Source organism: Chiloscyllium plagiosum, chromosome 43 (assembly GCF_004010195.1).
Source record: "Chiloscyllium plagiosum isolate BGI_BamShark_2017 chromosome 43, ASM401019v2, whole genome shotgun sequence".
Lineage (NCBI taxonomy): Eukaryota > Metazoa > Chordata > Chondrichthyes > Orectolobiformes > Hemiscylliidae > Chiloscyllium > Chiloscyllium plagiosum.
This window is the reverse complement of record NC_057752.1, coordinates 68656-87720: the sequence shown is the minus strand read 5'-3', so window position 1 is coordinate 87720 and position 19065 is coordinate 68656. Positions and strand designations below refer to the sequence as shown.

At 39.3% G+C, this 19065-nt stretch overlaps 1 protein-coding gene across 5 annotated transcripts in view; it reads left to right on the top strand.

Annotated features, from left to right (window-relative positions):
• Positions 1-19065, top strand: part of pan2 (poly(A) specific ribonuclease subunit PAN2) — a 90404-nt gene that overhangs the window by 46929 nt on the left and 24410 nt on the right. For all 5 annotated transcript variants that reach the window (XR_006309973.1, XM_043681740.1, XM_043681739.1 and 2 more), the window contains 5 exons: positions 1751-1857; positions 7841-7939; positions 11225-11298; positions 13929-14070; positions 17111-17248. Coding sequence is in view for 4 of the 5 variants with exons in the window: in XM_043681740.1 (XP_043537675.1) it covers positions 1751-1857; positions 7841-7939; positions 11225-11298; positions 13929-14070; positions 17111-17248 (560 nt within the window). In the remaining variant the exon portion in view is untranslated. The remainder of the gene's footprint in view (positions 1-1750; positions 1858-7840; positions 7940-11224; positions 11299-13928; positions 14071-17110; positions 17249-19065) is intronic.

The window sequence follows — 19065 nt, the reverse complement described above, 5'->3', positions numbered from 1 at the left end:
ACCAACAGACTGTCGCATTTCCAAATTGCCACATGCTTTGCCATTAAACTACATAGAATGAGAAATCAAAGTATTATATAGAAATAATAATGGATTATTTTAGGATGAGAGCTAAATTACACCTGTGCTTCCTGATCCAATTATCTCTCCACCTGAAGATTGTCTTCTCATGTCCACGTTATGGGAGAGTTCCTAATAATATGGTGGAAATTTCCTATTAGTCACTGGCTTTTTATAATACTTGTTGTTTTTATTTTTTGATTAAACTTGCATTAAATTAGAATCAAAGAACTGCAGAACATCTAAATCAGAGGCAAGGATAGTAGCTAGAAAACTGTTGGAGAAATTATGAAGGGCGAGAGCATAAGTTTGAGTTTGGTTTTGAGTTAGTAATTAACTTGTACATCTGTAGTTATGGTGATTTCTTTTAAACAGTTTTTGAGGTCTGCCTTAGGTGTGAATGAGGTCGAAGAGTGTGGTGCTGGAAAAGCGCAGCTGATCAGGCAGCATCTGAGGAGCAGGAGAGTCTATGTTTCGAGCATAAGCTCTTCATTTCAAAATGCCAACTTCTCCTGCTCCTCGGATGCTGCCTGACCGGCTGTGCTTTTCCAGCACCACACTCTTCAACTCTGACCTCCAGCATCTGCAGTCCTCACTGTCTCCTTTTAGAGTGAATGGGTTTATATGCACCACTAATGGATTTTGTTTTGTTTACTTTACAATGTTTTGTGATACAACGAGCTAGATAAAATGACCGTGCAGTTTTTTAGAAACAGCTGGAACTTTTTCTTAAAAAAAGGAGTAATGTGGTGCCCATAGCTTAGAGAGAGACTTTTGGTTTCACTTTTGAATTTTGAGCAGTCCTGTCAAATCCTTGGACTAGACTGTGTAGATTAGTGCTCCTGAAGAGAGAAGAATATATAGTGAGCTAGTTACATTACAGTGATGAGTAAGTGCTAGTCCCAGACCAGAAAGGTTGTGATAAAATCCTATAAGCTCAGGCATATAGTACTTTCCACCAAGGTGCTAGATACAGGGATTCTGGTGTGAGTATTGTACTAGTGGTACTTTGGGTACTGAACCAGAGGTAAATTTTGGGTACTATACAAAAGCTGTTTTTTTTTTTTTTCTTTTCAAATTATAAAAGGAATGTTTTGCAATTATACTTTTATTATGTGTTTAAAACAGCATTGATTTTGTATTATAAGTAGATGGTTTGGTTTATTCTATTTTATCTTTTGTTAATCAATTTTTTTTGTTGAAACATGATTTGCAGCATTGCGTGTTTATGTTTCAGTGAGAGACCTCTTTTTGTTAATGCTAAAACAAATCAAAATATGATTTATCAAGCCAGGTTCTTGTCTGGGGTCTGACTTGTCTGGTAATAACATCAGCTTGGGATCATAACACGTGTAGATAACCAATATTGAAGGACTAGTTGGAAGAACCTACCAATGATCAGTTTAAAAAGCACCAATCGAATCACTCCGTTTGAAACAGAAGTTATTCCTATGTTTTCCCACTTCCTAAAAATTCAAATATCAGAAATAAGATTTTGAACAAGATGGAAACAGAAAATTATCTGTTGTAAACAAAAAAAGCAAAATTTACAATGAGCAGGAGTTGATATTGTGAGAGGAGAAATATCTGCTTTGTCTGTACTGTTAATTCAGAGCTGTTTGAAAAATTACAAATCGATTGACCTCAATCTTTTACTGAATATATCCATAAAATGCGTTTTTGACTTTAGACAAAAGTATTCGACAGTATGAGTTTGCTGAAGTGCTGAAGAGAAGTATTTGTCTTGAACAGAACACCCAGGCCTGGTGTGAAAACTGTGAGAAATACCAACCTACGGTTAGTATATTTGTATTTAATTCTTTTAATAGGAAGCTAAATAGAGGGGAGTTAAAAGTAGCAAGGCAAGTAGGTGTTGTGAACAAATTATTTCATTGTATTCAAATGTGTATGAAGGGAAGTTTTATGGTGTGTAGTTGATTGAAAGAAAACTAATGAGAAAGTGTGCATCTGGACTGCGTCTGAAAGCATTTAACTTCTAGTGTACAACATTTGGACTGAGGGAAATTTGCAGCTCGTGAAGTCTTGGTTTATTCATCAGGAGCTGCGTAGTAAATGAAAATTATACCATGACCTGATGTAATGTATGATGTGAAAGGAATACTGGATCAAATTGGAAGAGAGTAACTTGATGAACCGGAACAGGCCATGGTTTAAAAACATCAAAGAAACTTTGAGGGGTTTGTCTAGTTACGTTTAGAATATATTAACTGTACTGTGTTTGCATAATGAAATAATATTGTATATAAAATCATAGAATGGTTACACCACAAAAGAAAGCCATTTGGCCTGTTCTGTCTGTACTAATCTTCCGAAGCAAGTCACCTTGTGTCAATCTCCTGTTGCCTTCCTGTATCCCTGAATGTCCTTCCTTTACAGCCATGTGTTCCATGGTGTAATGGTAAGCAGTTTGGCATCTAAATCCAGATACTTGATTTCATATTTCAGTGAAGCCCAAATTGAGGAAAGATTTCCAGGGCTATGGGGAAAATACAAGGTAGTAGCACTTGGTGAATTTCTTCTTTCGAGGGCCAGCTCAGACACAGCAGACAAAATTGCCTCCTTCTATACATGACTCATTATATGTTGGACCATTTTTCTCTTGGTTACCTCAATTGAATCTGCCTTCACCACACTCTCATACAATGTGTTCCAGATCCTAAATGCTCACTATATAAAAATGATTTTTTAAAATATATTTCCACGCAATGCTGTAGCATTTCTTGCATAGAGTCTGCAGTAATTGGTTATTGTGCTTGCAACTCATGACTGTGGAAATATTCAAAACTTTCCTGCAACAAATTGTCCTGTGAAGCATGCATTATGATACAGTCTTTAACTTCTATAACTTTTACTTTTGGTGAGTTGACAATACAAGGTTACATTTTCAGTTAACTACTGAGTGAGCATTTTCCCTCTAGAACTTTTATGATGTATTGTGCTGATGTCCTGTCACAAGAATCTTGGTATAGCTCACTCACCATCAGACTTATAAAAGTTCAATTTTTAAGTCAATATTTTAAAAAAACACAAAGCTAAAAACAGCAATCTAACCTCATGGATCATATGCCACCTATCTTAGCTGACACTTAAGTTTAGTAAAACAAACAACAGCAATTGCTGGAGATCTGAAACAAAATCAGAAATTGCTGGAACAACTCAGCAGGTCAGGCAACATCTGTGGGGGAGAAAAGCAGAGTTAACATTTTGCTTCCAGTGACTCTTAAAACTGTTAGCAGCTTGGAAAAGGTGGTAGATGGAGATGGAGCTCAGAAAAAGAGAGATATGAAAGGTAGGTGAACAAGCAGATTATGGATAGCAGGCCAGGGCAGAAGAAAAGCTGATGAAGTGATAATAAGAGCTAAGAGAAAAGGGATGAGCTGTACTGAATGCAACCTATCATACTGCTCGGCACATTATTACAGTAATGAGTGGGTGACTGCAGCCCAGGTCATAACAGGACTGGCTATGAGGTAGGTAAAAATTATGCGAGGATAGAATGACTCTCTCCACTTGAGTCCTAAAAGCTGCAGGGTCCTCTAGCATAAAATGAGATTTTGTTCTCCAAGCTGACACTGACACTTTCTGGAACACTGCAGCAGGCCTGCAACAGAAATGTTTGCCTGGGAACGTTTGTGGTGTGTCAAAGTTGCAGGCAACTGGAAGTTCAGGCTCATTTTTGCGGACAGAACATAGGCGTTCTCCTCCTATCTTCCCCTGGACCATAATCCCACCATTGAGCATTAGACCACTATCTCCACAACTATCACCAACCTAATCTCATCTGGGATCTCCCCATGACAGCCTCCCAGCTCATATTCCTCCAAGCCCATACAGCCGGCTTCTACCTTCTCCCACAATCCACAGGCAGGATTGCCTGGGCACACCCGTTGTTCCTGCCCCACAGTTTATTTCTTTTACCTTGACTCTTTTTTTTTCTTCTCCCCTTATCTAGACCCTCTCCAGTTACATCTGTGATTCTTCTGACACTTTCCGTCAATTTCAAAATTTCCAGTTTGCGGGCAGCAGTCACCTCCTCTTCAGCATGGTGTTATGGACCAGGCCAGGCCCCCTCAAAACATTTCAACAAAGTAGCCTGGACCCTAATTTTGCTAGTTGTTTTAAGCAGGTGTAATGTGGATATTCCAGGAGGGCTGCAACTGGCCCTACCACTTACTTTTAAACAAAACAGAATTTATTTACAAGATTACTGAATAAAGCGTGAACAAAAGAGAACAGAATATAAAATAACTTGACCTATCCAAAAACTAAACAGACTATCCCAACTTAATGATGCTGTTCCTAATACCTGCAACAATGCCCATAAACACCCCTTGGCACAAAAGGTAAAATCAAACACAGGGTCTTACAGGAGCGGTGTCACACACTGAGAGATAGCAGAGAGATTCAGCATGGAACACCTTCTTCCATGTAGCTGTTTCTTTGACCAGCAGCCTCAAAACTGACTGCTTGCTCTGAACGGTCAGACTGCTAAAATCCAGAACTGAATCAAACCAGAGAAACACTGAGCTGGGAGAACTGGCCACACCCCTATATTGTACAAGTTTTTTTTTAATACTTAAAAGCTTCTTCAAGTAGGTCAAGCCAGACAAACCGGAAGCTGTGTCGTAAAACACTTTTGAAAAAAATCCAAGTACAGCACAACCTTAAAGGAGCTTTATCATCACAATGTCAAAAAGTGTGGTGCTGGAAAAGCACAGCCGGTCAGGCAGCAACCAAGGAGCAGGAAAGTCGACGTTTCAAGCCTAAGTTCTTTCATCAGGAATGTGAAGAGCATTAACTCGAAATATCAACTCTCCTCCTTAGATGCTGCTTGACGGGCTGTGCTTTTCCAGCACCACGCCTTTTGACTCTGATCTCCGGCATCTGCAGCCTTCACTTTCTCCTAGTATCATCACAATGGATGTGTAATCCCTCTACCCCCTCAGATGGTCTAAGGGCTGTCCACTTCTTCCTGGGAAGAAGGCCTGAATCATCCCCATCTACCACCACTCTTCTCTGCCTGGCTGAGCTCATCCTCACTTTGGGACTCTTCTTTAACTCCTCTCATTTTCTTCATGTCAAAGCTGTGGACATTTGTACCTGCATGGACCCCAGTAATGCCTGTCTGTGTTGTGAGGTACGTGGAACATTGTTTGTTTCAGTCCTACTCTGGTCCCTCCTCCCAGCTCTTCCTGGTACACTAATGACATCATCAGGTACCGCTTCCCTTTCTCATTCCTAAATGGAAAAATTTATCAATTTCACTTCCAATTTCCATCCTGCTCTCACCTTCACCTAGTCCATCTCCGACTGCTCCCTTCCCTTCCTTGACATCTCTGTTTCCATTTCTGGGGTTGGGTTGGCCACCAAGTTATCTGGACTAGACATCCTCACGCCCTGCTTCCTCTAAGAACTCTATCCCGTTCTCCCAATTTCTCCATCTCTATTGCATCTGTTCTGACGATGCCATTTTCCACAGGGATCCTCAGAAATGTCCACCTTTTTCATTAACTGAGGATTCCTTGCTACTTTGGTTGACAGGTCTACACATCTCCCACACTTCTGCTCTCACCCCTTCCCTTCCCTCCCACAATAGTGATAGGATCCCCTGGTCCTCGCTTACTACCCCACCAGCCTTCTCGTCCAAAGGATTGTAAGCTTCATTTCTGTCTCCTTTAATGAGATGCCATGACCGGACACACATTCCCTTTCCTTCCTTCATCAGCTTTTCACACGGACTGTTCCCTTTGGGACAATCTGATTCACTCCTCCCTGTTCCCAACATCTCCTCACTCACCCACCCCACAGTACCTTCCCATGCAATCACAAAGGTGTAATAGTTGCCCATTTACCTCCCCTCTCCTTGGTCCCACACATACCTTCCAGGATTTGCCTGTACTTCACATTCAATCTAGTTTACTGTATTCTCTGTTGAGAAAGTGAGGTCTGCAGATGCTGGAGATCAGAGCTGGAAATGTGTTGCTGGAAAAGCGCAGCAAGTCAGGCAGCATCCAGGGAACAGGAGAATCGATGTTTCGGACATGATTCCTGAAGAAGGGCTTATGCCCGAAACGTCGATTCTCCTGTTCCCTGGATGCTGCCTGACCTGCTGCGCTTTTCCAGCAACACATTTCCAGCTCTGTATTCTCTGTTCACAGTGTAGTCTCTCTACATTGGGGAAACGAGACGCAGACTGGGTTACCGCTTTGCAGAACACCTACATTTTTCCACACAAATGACCCTGAGTTTCCAGTTGCCCACCACGTTCCCTGGTTAGTATCTATGTTACAGGCTTGCTGCAGTATTACAGGGAGCCTCAGTGCAAGCTCAAAGAACAACATCTCATTTTCCGTTTGGGGATCTTGCAGCCTCTAGGTCTCAACATCAAGTTCAATGGCTTCAGAGCCTGAATCTATCTTCCTATGATTTTACCCACCCAATACCTGGTTCTGTTATGAGATTATGTCACTGTGCTACAAGTCACCCTCCTTGTGTACTCCTAGGCCCGTTATCATATTATATGATTGTATTCAGCAGAGCTCACTCACTTTCTCTTATTATCACTTATTCAGCTTTATTGTCTGTCCTGGCCTGCTATCCATAATCTCCTTCTTTACCTACTCCTTTCATATCTATCTCTCTTTCCCTGGGTTCCACTCCACCTATCTGCTCGCCTCTTCCGTCCCTGCCACCATAACTTCGGCTTCAGCATCAATACCACCTTTCCCTACTTGCTAACAGTTCTGACAAAGAGTCAGTGGGTGCAAAATGTTAACTGCACTTTTTTTTCCCATGGATGCTGCCAGACCTGCTGTCCAGAAATTTCTGTTTTTACTTCAAGTTTACTTTTGTGGATATGTTTTGTGGAAAAACACAGCAGGCCAGGCAGCATCCGAGGAGCAGGAGAATCGACGTTTCGGGCATAAGCCTTTCCTGAAGAAGGGCTTATGCCCGAAATGTCGATTCTCCTGCTCCTCGGATGCTGCCTGGCCTGCTGTGTTTTTCCAGCACCACATTTTTCAACTCTGGTCTCCAGCATCTGCAGTCCTCACTTTCTCCTCCGATGTGTTCTGTTGTCAGAGGTGTCATCCTTTTGTGTAAAACGTTGAACTGATTTGCCTGTTCCACTGCTTGCAGTGCAGCTCGTGAAAATGTGTCATTTGGGTTGAATTCCAAGTACAAGAAATGTGGACTTCTTGATAATATAGCTAATGGAAAGATTTTGGTGCATTTAAATTGGATTCCTATTATAGGAATTAAAACAAAGCTATGTACATTCAGCTTTGAGAGGGAATAAAGATTCTCTAACTCTTGAAAGTCCACATTGCTTGATTAATTACTTCAGTTTACAACTTGTCAAGACATCCACTTTTTAAACATTTTATATTTAAATATAGCAGGAACATTACAGAAAATAACAATTGGTTCCAAAAATTTATAAAAATAAGCAATGTCTTAATTGCTAGCAATGCTCTGAAGTAACGGGCTATAGTGTATGGTCAGATGCTTGGGATGTTTCTGGGGTCTTTCAACCAAGTCAAAACTATTGTATACATTTGTGGCATTATCGCAAAAAGTATTGTGCATTGTTACAAGTCAACCTATTGCATTTCCAGAAATACAAACAGAAAATTCTGAAATTATTCAGCAGTTCTGGCAGCACCTGTGGAGAGAATATCCGAGTTTACGTTTAGCTGGTTGACCTTTCATCAGAACTGAATGAAAGTTTATGTTGATTGGATATTGTATATTGTTCCAGGTTCAAACCAGGAATATTCGATGCTTACCTGATGTTCTTGTTATTAACTGTGAAGTGAACAGCAGAAAGGAAGCTGAATTCTGGAAATGCCAAGCTGAGGTGTGTAAAGAGGAATTAATTGTTGTCACTTCAAAATATCATACTTTAAACCTGTCCTAAAATCTTTGTGTTTACTTCCTACTTTTTCAGATTAGGATATTGTGTTCTCTCTTTTAAGGAGTTTCTGAAATTTAACAAAACAAAAATTGAAAAAGTAATACAAAAATAATATTCTGCATTTATATAGTACCTTGCTTTATGGTGTCCAAAGTGTTTTACAACTAATGAAATACTTAGTGAAGTGTAGTCACGATTGTAATGTAGTACTTAAGTTGTGCAGACTTTGGTGATGAGGAAAGGGCATGACTCCAACATTGTCATCTCTGATTGAAGAGAATGTCACTACTGGCAAGTTTGGAGCACCTCTTCAATGGCTAGTGACATTCTAGCAGCTTTCCTGTTAGAATGAAATGTGATGCTATGGTAAATTTCTGAACAAAGGCCAGCACTCTTCCACAAGAAAAGGAAGAAAAGAAGAATGGCTCATTTCTAGGCTACTGTGTTGAATCTCCGACTCGCCAGATTCAAAGCAGTATACTGAATGTCTGTGTCAAGGGAAGGCAAAGGAAAGCTGAGCAAAATAAAGTAATCTTTTTGACATTTCCATCCAAAAGGGCAATAAATCAATAAAACTAATCAATATTGCATGCTCTCGTTGAAAAGCGAGGGAATTTCTTTTAATACTTACGCCATATTGATGACTGGCCCAAAGCAATGCATTATTTATCAATTTAGTTGCTGAAATTTTACTTTGGCTGTTACTTTTTCCCCACATCCCATCCTAAATTTTTATTGACATCATCCATTAGCTTTGTGTTTTATAGGTCTAACTTGCGACAGTATACCTTAAACAGTGTGTTGCTGCTATCCTGAATCCAAGAATGATAATTCTGTGAGGTGCTAGGTTCGTTTCAGTCGTGATCATTCACATATATAATACCTGTTCCTGGCATATAGACCTTGTATTATCAGAATAAATTATGTAGTTATCTTTTGATGTTATAAGGACTGGAGATATTTTACATATTTTATAAACAACCTGTTCAGAGATGCTATGACATGCCTTTGGAGCACGTCGGACATGATCCCAAACCTTTTGGCTTAGAGACACCACCACGGCATCACAAGAACTCTGTCGTAGACATACCTTAGATATTTTTTGAACAGCCTGTTCACAGATGTTACTACCCATCACTGGAGCAGTTGGGACTTGAACCTGGGACTTCCAGCTCAGAGGTAGGGGCACGACTATTATGGAACACAGCCCAACCTGGATATATATTGGATATTTTCTGATCAATCTGTTCAGCAATGTAATAGCATTCCTCTGGGGCAGGTCGTACTTGAACCTGGGCCTTCTGAACATATCTTAGATTGTTTTTATCAACATGTTTAAATGAGTTATTACAAGGAGGGAAACGGGCTGGGTGCTGGCAGGTGGGACTAGATTAGGTTGGGATATCTGGTCGGCATGGACCGAAGGGTCTGTTTCTTTGTTGTACATCTCTATGACTCTGACCTATAAAGAAGGTGGAACTTGAATCTGGGCCCAGAAGCAAGGACACTACCACTGCAGCACAAGACCTCACTTTTTGTAACCAACTGATTTAGATATGTATCACGCATCTCTGGAACAGGTGGGACTTGAAACCAGGCCTCCTAGCTCAGAGGTAGGGACATTGCCACTGCAATACAAGTGTCTTCCCTGAACATAACTTATTTTAAAAAATTTAACCCAGTTTTTCTAATCAGCCTGTTCAGGGATGTTATTACACACCTCTGGAGCAGGTAGGAGTTGAAACTGGGCCTCCTGGTCCAAGGGCAGGCAACTACAACTGCACCACCAAGAGGACCCACCCTGAACACACATTATCTTATAACTTGTTAAATAGGAATAGTCATAGACAATATAACCTCTAAAACCCCTTGATCCATTCAGTTAGATCATGGCTAATCTATACCTATTGGTGCAAAATGTAAGAGATCCAACAGTGAAATCAGTGGAAATGTCTTCACCATGAGTGTAGTAAGAATGAGGAATTTACTACCATTGGGAGTGCATTTAAGGGGAACCTAGGCAAGCATATGAGCCACCTAGGAACAGATAGTTACCATGGTAGATTTAGATGATGAAAGATTTAAGGAAGCTTAAGTGTAGCAAAAGTAATGGCATAGACTGGTTGTGTTGAATGGCCTGTTTCTGTGCTGTATATGCTATATTATTTCAACGGTCCCAGTATCCAGCATCTTGGGAAGCAAGCTATGTATTTTTGCTATCTTTTGTGCAATAAAATTCTTCTTTATTTCGTGGCTAAACAGCCTGGCTGTATTTGAAGATAATGTCCCCCTTGTTCTAGGTTACTTCAGGAAAGGAAATAATTTATATAAAAGCAAAATACTGCAGATGTTATAAATCTGAAACAAACATGGCAATGCTAGAGAAGCTCAGCAGGTCTGGCAGCATCTGTGGAGAGAGAAACAGTTAACATTTTGAGTACCGTATAGCTCTTCAGCGGAAATAATTTATCTGGGAGTACTTATTGTATCAAATCTCTTGATTTTAAATGTCTTTATTAGATCATTGCTCAACCTTCTATACTCTAATTATGGATGTATTTTAATCAGCCTGTTCAGAGATGTTATGACATACCTCTGAGCAGGTAGGACTTAAACCCAGTCCTCCTTGCTCAGAGGTAGAGACGCAATCGGTGTAGCAAGTAATTATAAGGTCAGATGAAGTAACTTGCTCTCATTATTTAACCCTTTGAGCACTAATGTCATTCTATCGATTCTATACCATAACCATTCCTAGTCCAATATATCTTACCTTTAGCAATGAACCTGAGCTGCATTGTATAGATCAGGAAGGTTTTAGATTTGATCTGGTAGGTACTAAATTAATTTGTCCTAGCCAGGTAGCAGTAGGGGTACTAAATTTTATCTCTGCTACCCTAGCTCACAGATACCATTAACTAAGGTCCCATTCTGGATCACTAAGCTAAACTACGTGTGAATGGCTATCAGGTAAGAATGGGATTGAACCCTACTGGAATGTCCTTCAAGCGTGTCGGTAGGTGGCTGTTGAGTACAAACAGCGTAGGGTTTGGTTAAGATGCTTTCCATGCCTAAGTAACATGCTAACTATAGGGGCATATGAATAATGGCCTATTAAATACAGTACTCCGCACGTGTCAACATTTCAGGAGAGGAAAATATTGATGATGGGTCAGTTTGCGTACAGTTCTTTGCCTAAAGTGTTAGTGATCCTGCTTTGTTTTGTGACAGTATGAATTACACAACAAGATGAGAAAGGAAGATTTGGAAGCAATGAAAATGAAAGAAAATAACCCAACAGAATGGTAGGTTATTTTCTTATCCATTTTCTTCCAGCATGATTTGATGAACTTGTTTGTGGCTCAGTTCAAATTCTTCTCTTCAGTAATATTAGGAAAACTGTACCTGTGCTCACCTTTTTTGTTCATTCATGGGATGTGGTGTGTCACCAGTGAGACCAATATTTGCAGGTAGTTCTTCTATAACACGACAGTTGCATTCTTCTTCAACCTCACATTACAGAAAAATGATGCTTTAGAAACTGCATTTAAAATGTTGGCGATGTAATCATGTTACAGCCAACACACTTAAAAAAACTTGTGCTTTGGAAACAGTGTCCCCAACTCGTCAATTGCGTTACAGCGAATTTGCATTAATGAAATGCGCACTATGGCAGAATGACCTGTATTGTCTATCTCTAATTATCCTTGAGAAAGTGGTGGTGAGCTGCTGTCTTGAATACAGTTGAGTAGAAACTACATTGCTATGGGTTTTGAACCTAATTTCTTTTTTCAAAAATATATTTAAAAAGTACATTTCAAATTGGACCTCACAATGCAATAATGTTCGTTTTTCTTTCTCCATAGTGTTTTCTTTTACTCTGAGATCCCTCCATACTATTGCATTAGTTATGGTATTTACTGTACACGTTCAGTGTCAAGCATACAGCTTGAAAGGTTCAACAAAGGTATTGGCTCCTCAGTCGACTGACTGAATAGCCTGCGATATGGTCTTTTCACACTGTGTCTTTTGACAGTTACCCCCAAGCTTTAGTGCATCTCTCAGCACAATCCTGGATCTTGAAACGTGCCAGTCTGCACACTCAACATTCTTTGCATTGGAAAAATGGTGAGCCTTGGGCAGACCAAAGAACATGTTCAACCGAGGTAGTGATCCTCCATCAATAGTTGATGTTTGTCACTGTGTCCCCACCTGGGAATAGCCCATAGAGCATATAGTCCTGCACTCTTGAACTGCTCAAGCCTTGAAAAAATACTACATCTCCTTCCAGACCTCCTTTGCAAAGGCATGTATCTGAAGGAGGTGATAAACACACTCTTCTGTACCACATTTGCTTCAAGGGCAGCATGTGGTGGTGTGTGAAGGATCTGATGGGATGTAGAGACCAGATACAGACCAGACTGGGTAAACACAGTGAGCTTCCTTCTCTAAAGAACATAAGTGAACTGGATGGGTTTTTATAATTATCTGGTAGTTTCCTGGTCAACAATATTCTAATAGCTTTTTATTCCAGGTTTATTTAATTTAAGTTCCTGAGCTGCTGTGGTATGGGATCTCAACTTGTGTCTGGAACACTAGTCCACACTTCTGGATTACTGGTTGAGTGACCTGACCCATTGCTGTTAACTCCTCAAAGGACTAACTGACAAATATTACCTCCCCTTTGGTCCCTTACCAGCCTGTCACTAATTGTTTTGCTGTTCCCAAAATCTGTCTTATGATAGAGCTTGTTAGATCTTAAAAATGTATTTGGTTGAAAACTGAACTCTCAGGCTTTCAGAAGTTTCAGTCGAAGTTAAGAAACTTTTAATAAAAAGGTAGTGGTATTGCCATCAAAAGTTCCAGTGAGTCATGTTTGAAGAACGTGGAGCATTGTTTACATAGGATTTATGGCACAGAAACAAGTTATTCTGCCCAGCGAGTCCCTACCAGTGTTTCAATTCCAACTGAGTGTTCTTCAATCTTTTCTCATCTGAATCTACAGTGTAATCGTCTATTCCCTTCTCCCTCATATGCTTGACTATCTTGACCTTAAATGCATCAGTACTATTCTCTTCAACCACTCCCTGTTGGAGTGAGTTCGACATTCTTACCATTCTCCTGTAATTTGTTGCCGTCCTCAATGTTGATTATTCTGCTATCAATCTGGTGTCACCTCAAATTTGGAAATTGGATTTTTAATTCCAAAGTTCAAATTGTTAATGCAAACTGTGAACATCTGTGATCTCAGCACTAAATCTTGTTGAAGATCACTTCCACCTTCTGCTACTCTGATAATGCAGCTGTGTGTGATTGGTTTTAATTGTCTGGAGATCAGCTGCAACAGCAAATTATTGTTCGATGTTCTGGTTGTCAGTTTGCTCCAAAGAGCACAGTTCCTTTGGAGTAAAACCAGCCAGCAATTCTGTACAGAACTGAGACCTATGCACCTTCTGAACAAGGCCAGCCACCATCTCTTGGGGAGAAAAAACAGGAAATCCATGAACATCCTACATCAAAGTGAAGTTTAGAGGAAAAACAATGCCAATTTCATTTACAGTCCCATACAAAGTTGTATCACTTTCTGTTTACCAAGTAGGCCATCTTTCTCAAAAGGAAAGAAAGGTTGTTACTTTTCCAACTGTTATTCTATCTGAAACCACACATAACTATGTTTTAACTAAAATAACCCATAAGTGCTGTATCTTTATGGTATTTATATCATTTGCAAAACTGATAAAAGACTTTGTCTCAATCCATGTATTTAGTGCTATATCCCTCGTTATCTGGGATGATTCATCTTTTTGAATTTTTAAAATTTAATTTCAAGGGGTTTTCTAAAATATCCTAAAACATAAAAACTGCCCAGTTTCCACCTAACTTAACAAATGGTGATATGACGTTCCATTTGCAAACCAAGACATTTTTTTTCCAGGGAAGCACTTTGTAATGCAGAAGGACTGAGCTTCTATACATCAATTGAGGAACTGAAAAATATATGGATCCCATGTTCTATCAAGATGAAGCTCACTAAAACAAAAGAGCTGGAAGTCACAAACTGGACTGAAAATGAAGGTGTATGTAACTATTTCTAACTTGTGATTCTTTATTTTCAAACCTTAAATGAAGATGAGCTCCTGTATGTGGTTTAATTGCTACTTACAGAGTAGCTTGAGTTTAGAAGTGGAAATTATGATCCCAGCTGTTCATACTACTAGGCAAGTCAGTTCAATATATCATATCTTCATTTTCTTCTTTATTTAGTTATTTAACATGGTGGTTAGCCACTGAGACATATTCATACAAGGCTGCAGATTTTCTTTTAGCATATATATGATATATGAAAGAGAATGATTTCAAAACACACAGCAAAACAACAGTTCAGCTTTTGTTCCTGATGCTGTCTATTGTAGAATCTTGAGAGTCCAGATGATTTACTCCTCCTGGTTCAACACTTTAAAATTCTACTTAACTGATTCTTGATATTTTCTTTGCTTTAGACTGAGGACAATTTACTGAGTCATTTCCAAATTTGCTGTCAGAAACTTTTCACAAATCTGAGAGCCTAAACTTACTTCGTTCTAATGACCTGCAAACTTTCCTCATTTAGAAATTTCACAAACTAAACCTTCCTGCTGACATGATTTTGTTGCCTGAGTTGCCCTGAACATTTTTTAAACTCATCAAATGTCTCCTGAATTAAACTGAAAATCTTGCTTTTGAACTGAATTAAAGTTTGCTCATTTTAATTTCTTCTGAACTGAAAACAAAGCTAATAGCCTTACATCCTTCCTTGTCATAAACCCAACAGTATAAACATCTTTCATTAACATCATGGATGTTAGTTGTTGTCCTCTTTCTGACAAAAATGCTGGATTTAGCCTTTGTTCCTGGTGGACACTGTAACCTTATCTCTGAACTTTTTCTCTAAAAAGAGCTTTCACAGAAGTAGCCAATGCTTACCAGCACCTGTTTTGAAAGCAAAACTTGAAAAATGATATTCATATCATGAAACTTGCACCTTTCATCACATGGTAAATTATGTGCACATGTTTTTCTGAAGGGGAGGCAGTTAGTATCTTTTCCAAAACATGGGGAAAAACATGAATATTTGAGAACCACAAAATGGAGTAAGATTGTTTAAACATAAATCTTCTCGGACAGTTACATTTGCAGTTCATACCTGGTGATTTTTTTTTTCTTAATTATAGATATGTCTGCAGAATGTTTTCTTCTAGTTTTTATAATACTGTACATATGGACAGGAATAGGCCATTTAGCCCCTTGAATCTCTTCTGCCATTCAGTGAGATCGTGGCTGATCTGTGGCCTAACTCCATATACCTGCTTTTGGGCCAGATCCCTTAATATCTTTGCTTAAGAAAAGTTTATCTGTCTCAGATTTAAAACTAACAACTGATCTCGCATCAACTGCAATTTGTGGAAGAAACTTCCAAACTTCTACCATTCTTTGTGTCTAAAAGTGCTTCCGAAGTTCTTTCCTGAATGGTCTGGCCCTAACGTTTGGATATTGCACCCTAGTTCTAGAATCCCCAACAAATGCAAATAGTTTATCTTTATCTACCCTGTCTTTTACTGTTAATATCCTGAAGACTTCAATTAGATCACCCCTTAACCATCTAAATTCCATAGAAAACTGGCTTTATTTGTATTTACTTTCCATTAACTTAACCCATGAAATTCAGGTATCAATTTTGTAAACCTACATTGTACTGCCTCCAAGGCCAATATATCCTTCCTAAGGTGTGGTGCCCAGATCTGCTCTCAGTATTCCAAGCGGGGTCCAACCACGGTTTTGTATAGCTGCAACATAACTTTTGCATCCTTATACTCCAGCCCTCAAGATATAAAGCCCAGTATTTCATTTGCTGCCCTGATTATTTTCTGCGCCTGTTCTTGATATTTTAAAGGTCTGTGCACCTGAATTCCAAGTCTCTTTGGACATCACTGTATTTAACTTCATACCATCCAGAAAGAACCTTGAGCTATCCTTTTTCAGTCCACAGTGGATAACCTCAAATTTACATACACTGAATTCCATGTGCCACAGTTTTGCCCATTTGCCTAGTCTATCAATATTCCTTTGCAATTTTATGTAATCATCTATACTGTCTACAATGCTACCTAACTTAATATCTTGATGGTGAAGTTGGAAGAGTGAAACTGTTAGTATTCCTTTGTGGTTATGTAACTAACTCATTTTGCATAGTCACACATTCATAGGTATTGGCTGGATAAATACAGTACTATACTTGTTATAGCTACTCGAGGATGCATTGCCATTTACACAACTCACTTCAAGTCTAACTGGCAGAAACCTGGTATCAGTGTGAACATAACGTGGGCGGCCCTTGTAATATGCTGGAGGATTGAAGTTCCCTGTTCTGGACCTATGTTGCTTTCTCTATCATAGCTTGTAAAATCTAATATAGCCAAGCTTCAGTTTAGTTGTAACAGGTTTCAGAAATGTTTTCCATTAATTTTATTTACTGCTACTTGTTGCATCTGGTTTGGAAATATGTTTTCCTGTATTCTGTCTCAGAGTTCCTTAAAGGGGTTAGAAGTACCATGTGTTTAGTCTCTGGACACCTTAAACATTATTTGTAATAAAGACACAGGAAATTAAGACTTTTAATTATAATGTTCTGTAAGTCTGATTTCCAAATTTTCATGCTATTTTTAAATTGTTAAAATCCTCTTGTGAAAGAATAGCCGGACTAGCCGAATAGTATAGATATATTTGATTTGTCGTTCAGATCTACGTTTCTGCAAACTGAAGCGCTCTGTGTAAATTAGAGAACGAAACCACAGGGCAATGTTGAATAATTCATTTTGAGTGTTCTGTGGGAAGGAAGACCTGGAAGAGATCTGGGGCATTACTTTTAAAGCTGTGTTAGACATTGCACATTTCCAACTTTATACTGAAACAGTGCAGTTTTATGTAAATGACATAAATCTATTTTGAAGTAATTGGCATCAAAAAGCAGCTTTCATTGTTTGTATTTCTTTAAAATTCTCAAATTATAACCTGTTTGATATGTATAAGTCAGTGAGCACCCTGAGGTGGCTTATTATTTACTTTGGTCCTTATATGTAGTTGAACCCTTCAGAAGATGAGGAGAGCACCTACCTATATGATCTGGTGGTAACAGTGGCCCACATTTTAGACCCTCGGACTGGTGGAAATCTTGTAGCCCATATCAAGGTTGGCGAAACGTATCATCAACGAAAGGAGGTATAAGTATGGATCTAATTCCTAAATTAACAGGTCTTGAAACTGTCATATTTTAGTGTATCAGTGGTATTATCAGAAGCAAAAAAGTTATTTATTGACCGATTTATAGTACATCTCATCAGCAAAATTCCATCTGCTTCCCTTTTCAAAATAAATCTTTTAATGAACAGTTGATAATCATGGATTGCCATTAATATAATTGAAAATATACTTTTATAATTCATATATTAATGAAGTATTTGGTATAGTTTGTACTTCAAATTATGCTGAAGGAAATTGCAAGGAAACGTGTTCCAAACACTTGTGATCACCCCAGCCCCAGTCCTGCCTTAAACTTACAACTACCAAAAAATGTAGTCAGTTTCATTTTTATGGATCAGTATCTAAATTTATGATGACTATTTGAAAAAAAATCAGTAAGATTGCCTTCCTTTTCTGCCAGTTATTTTCACTGCCTGATGTTTTTTGCAGCGGTACTGGGAGTGGCTTAGTCTGCTGTAAATAAAGCTGTTGTCTCAACTGCAGCATTATGTTTTATTAGAGGGGAAAAGCTAGATTTATACAATGTTAAGAAATGAAATACCGGCAGATTGTCAGTTGACCTTGTTATATCCATGTTAAAATTCTTTCCACAGTCCTTCCAAAACTCTGACCAATGGAAGTGCAATTTTATGATGTGAAATTTCAATAAGCGGAGATGCCAATTTGCCTAATGGCAATTGCCAGTTGTAAAATATGACAGACTCTTTTTTTCATTTTTAGAAGTCATATGTTGGTAGTTGTCAAGGTTTTCTCTCTGAATCACCACCACTTTAGATTCCTTTTTTCCTCCTTGGACTCCAGTTTCCATCAAAGCAGATAAATGCAACTTACCAGCAATATTCATAATAATATTCTCCTGAAGTATTCAAAGTTTGTGAGAAGATTTGTAGCTCGGGTGCTTGTTGTTGTGGTTCTGTTCGCTGAGCTGGGAATTTGTGTTGCATACGTTTCATCCCCTGTCTAGGGGACATCCTCAGTGCTTGGGAGCCTCCTGTGAAGCGCTTCTGTGTTGTTTCCTCCGGTATTTATAGTGGTTTGTCTCTGCCGCTTTCGGTTGTCAGTTCCAGCTGTCCGCTGCAGTGGCCAGTATATTGGGTCCAGGTTGATGTGTTTGTTGATAGAATCTGTGCATGAGTGCCATGCCTCTAGGAATTCTCTGGCTGTTCTCTGTTTGGCTTGTCCTATAATAGTAGTGTTGTCCCAGTCGAACTCCTGTTGCTTGTCGTCTGCGTGTGTGGCTATTAAGGATAGCTGGTCGTGTCGTTTTGTGGCTAGTTGGTGTTCACGGATACGGATTGTTAGCTGTCTTCCTGTTTGTCCTATGTAGTGTTTTGTGCAGTCCTTGCATGGGATTTTGTACACTACATTGGTTTTGCTCATGCTGGGTATCGGGTCCTTTGTCCTGGTGAGTTGTTGTCTGAGAGTGGCTGTTGGTTTGTGTTCTGTTATGAGTCCTAGTGGTCATAGTAATCTGGCTGTCAGTTCAGAAATGTTCTTGATGTATGGTAACGTGGCTAGTCCTTTGGGTTGTGGCATGTCCTCATTCCGTTGTCTTTCCCTTAGGCATCTGTTGATGAAATTGCAGGGGTACCCGTTTTTGGCGAATACATTGTAGAGGTGTTCTTCTTCTTTTTGCAGTTCTGGTGTACTGCAGTGTGTTGTGGCCCTTTTGAACAGTGTCTTGATGCAACTTCTTTTGTGTGTGTTTGGGTGGTTGCTTTCGTAGTTCAGGACTTGGTCTGTGTGTGTGGCTTTCCTGTATACTTTTGTGGTGA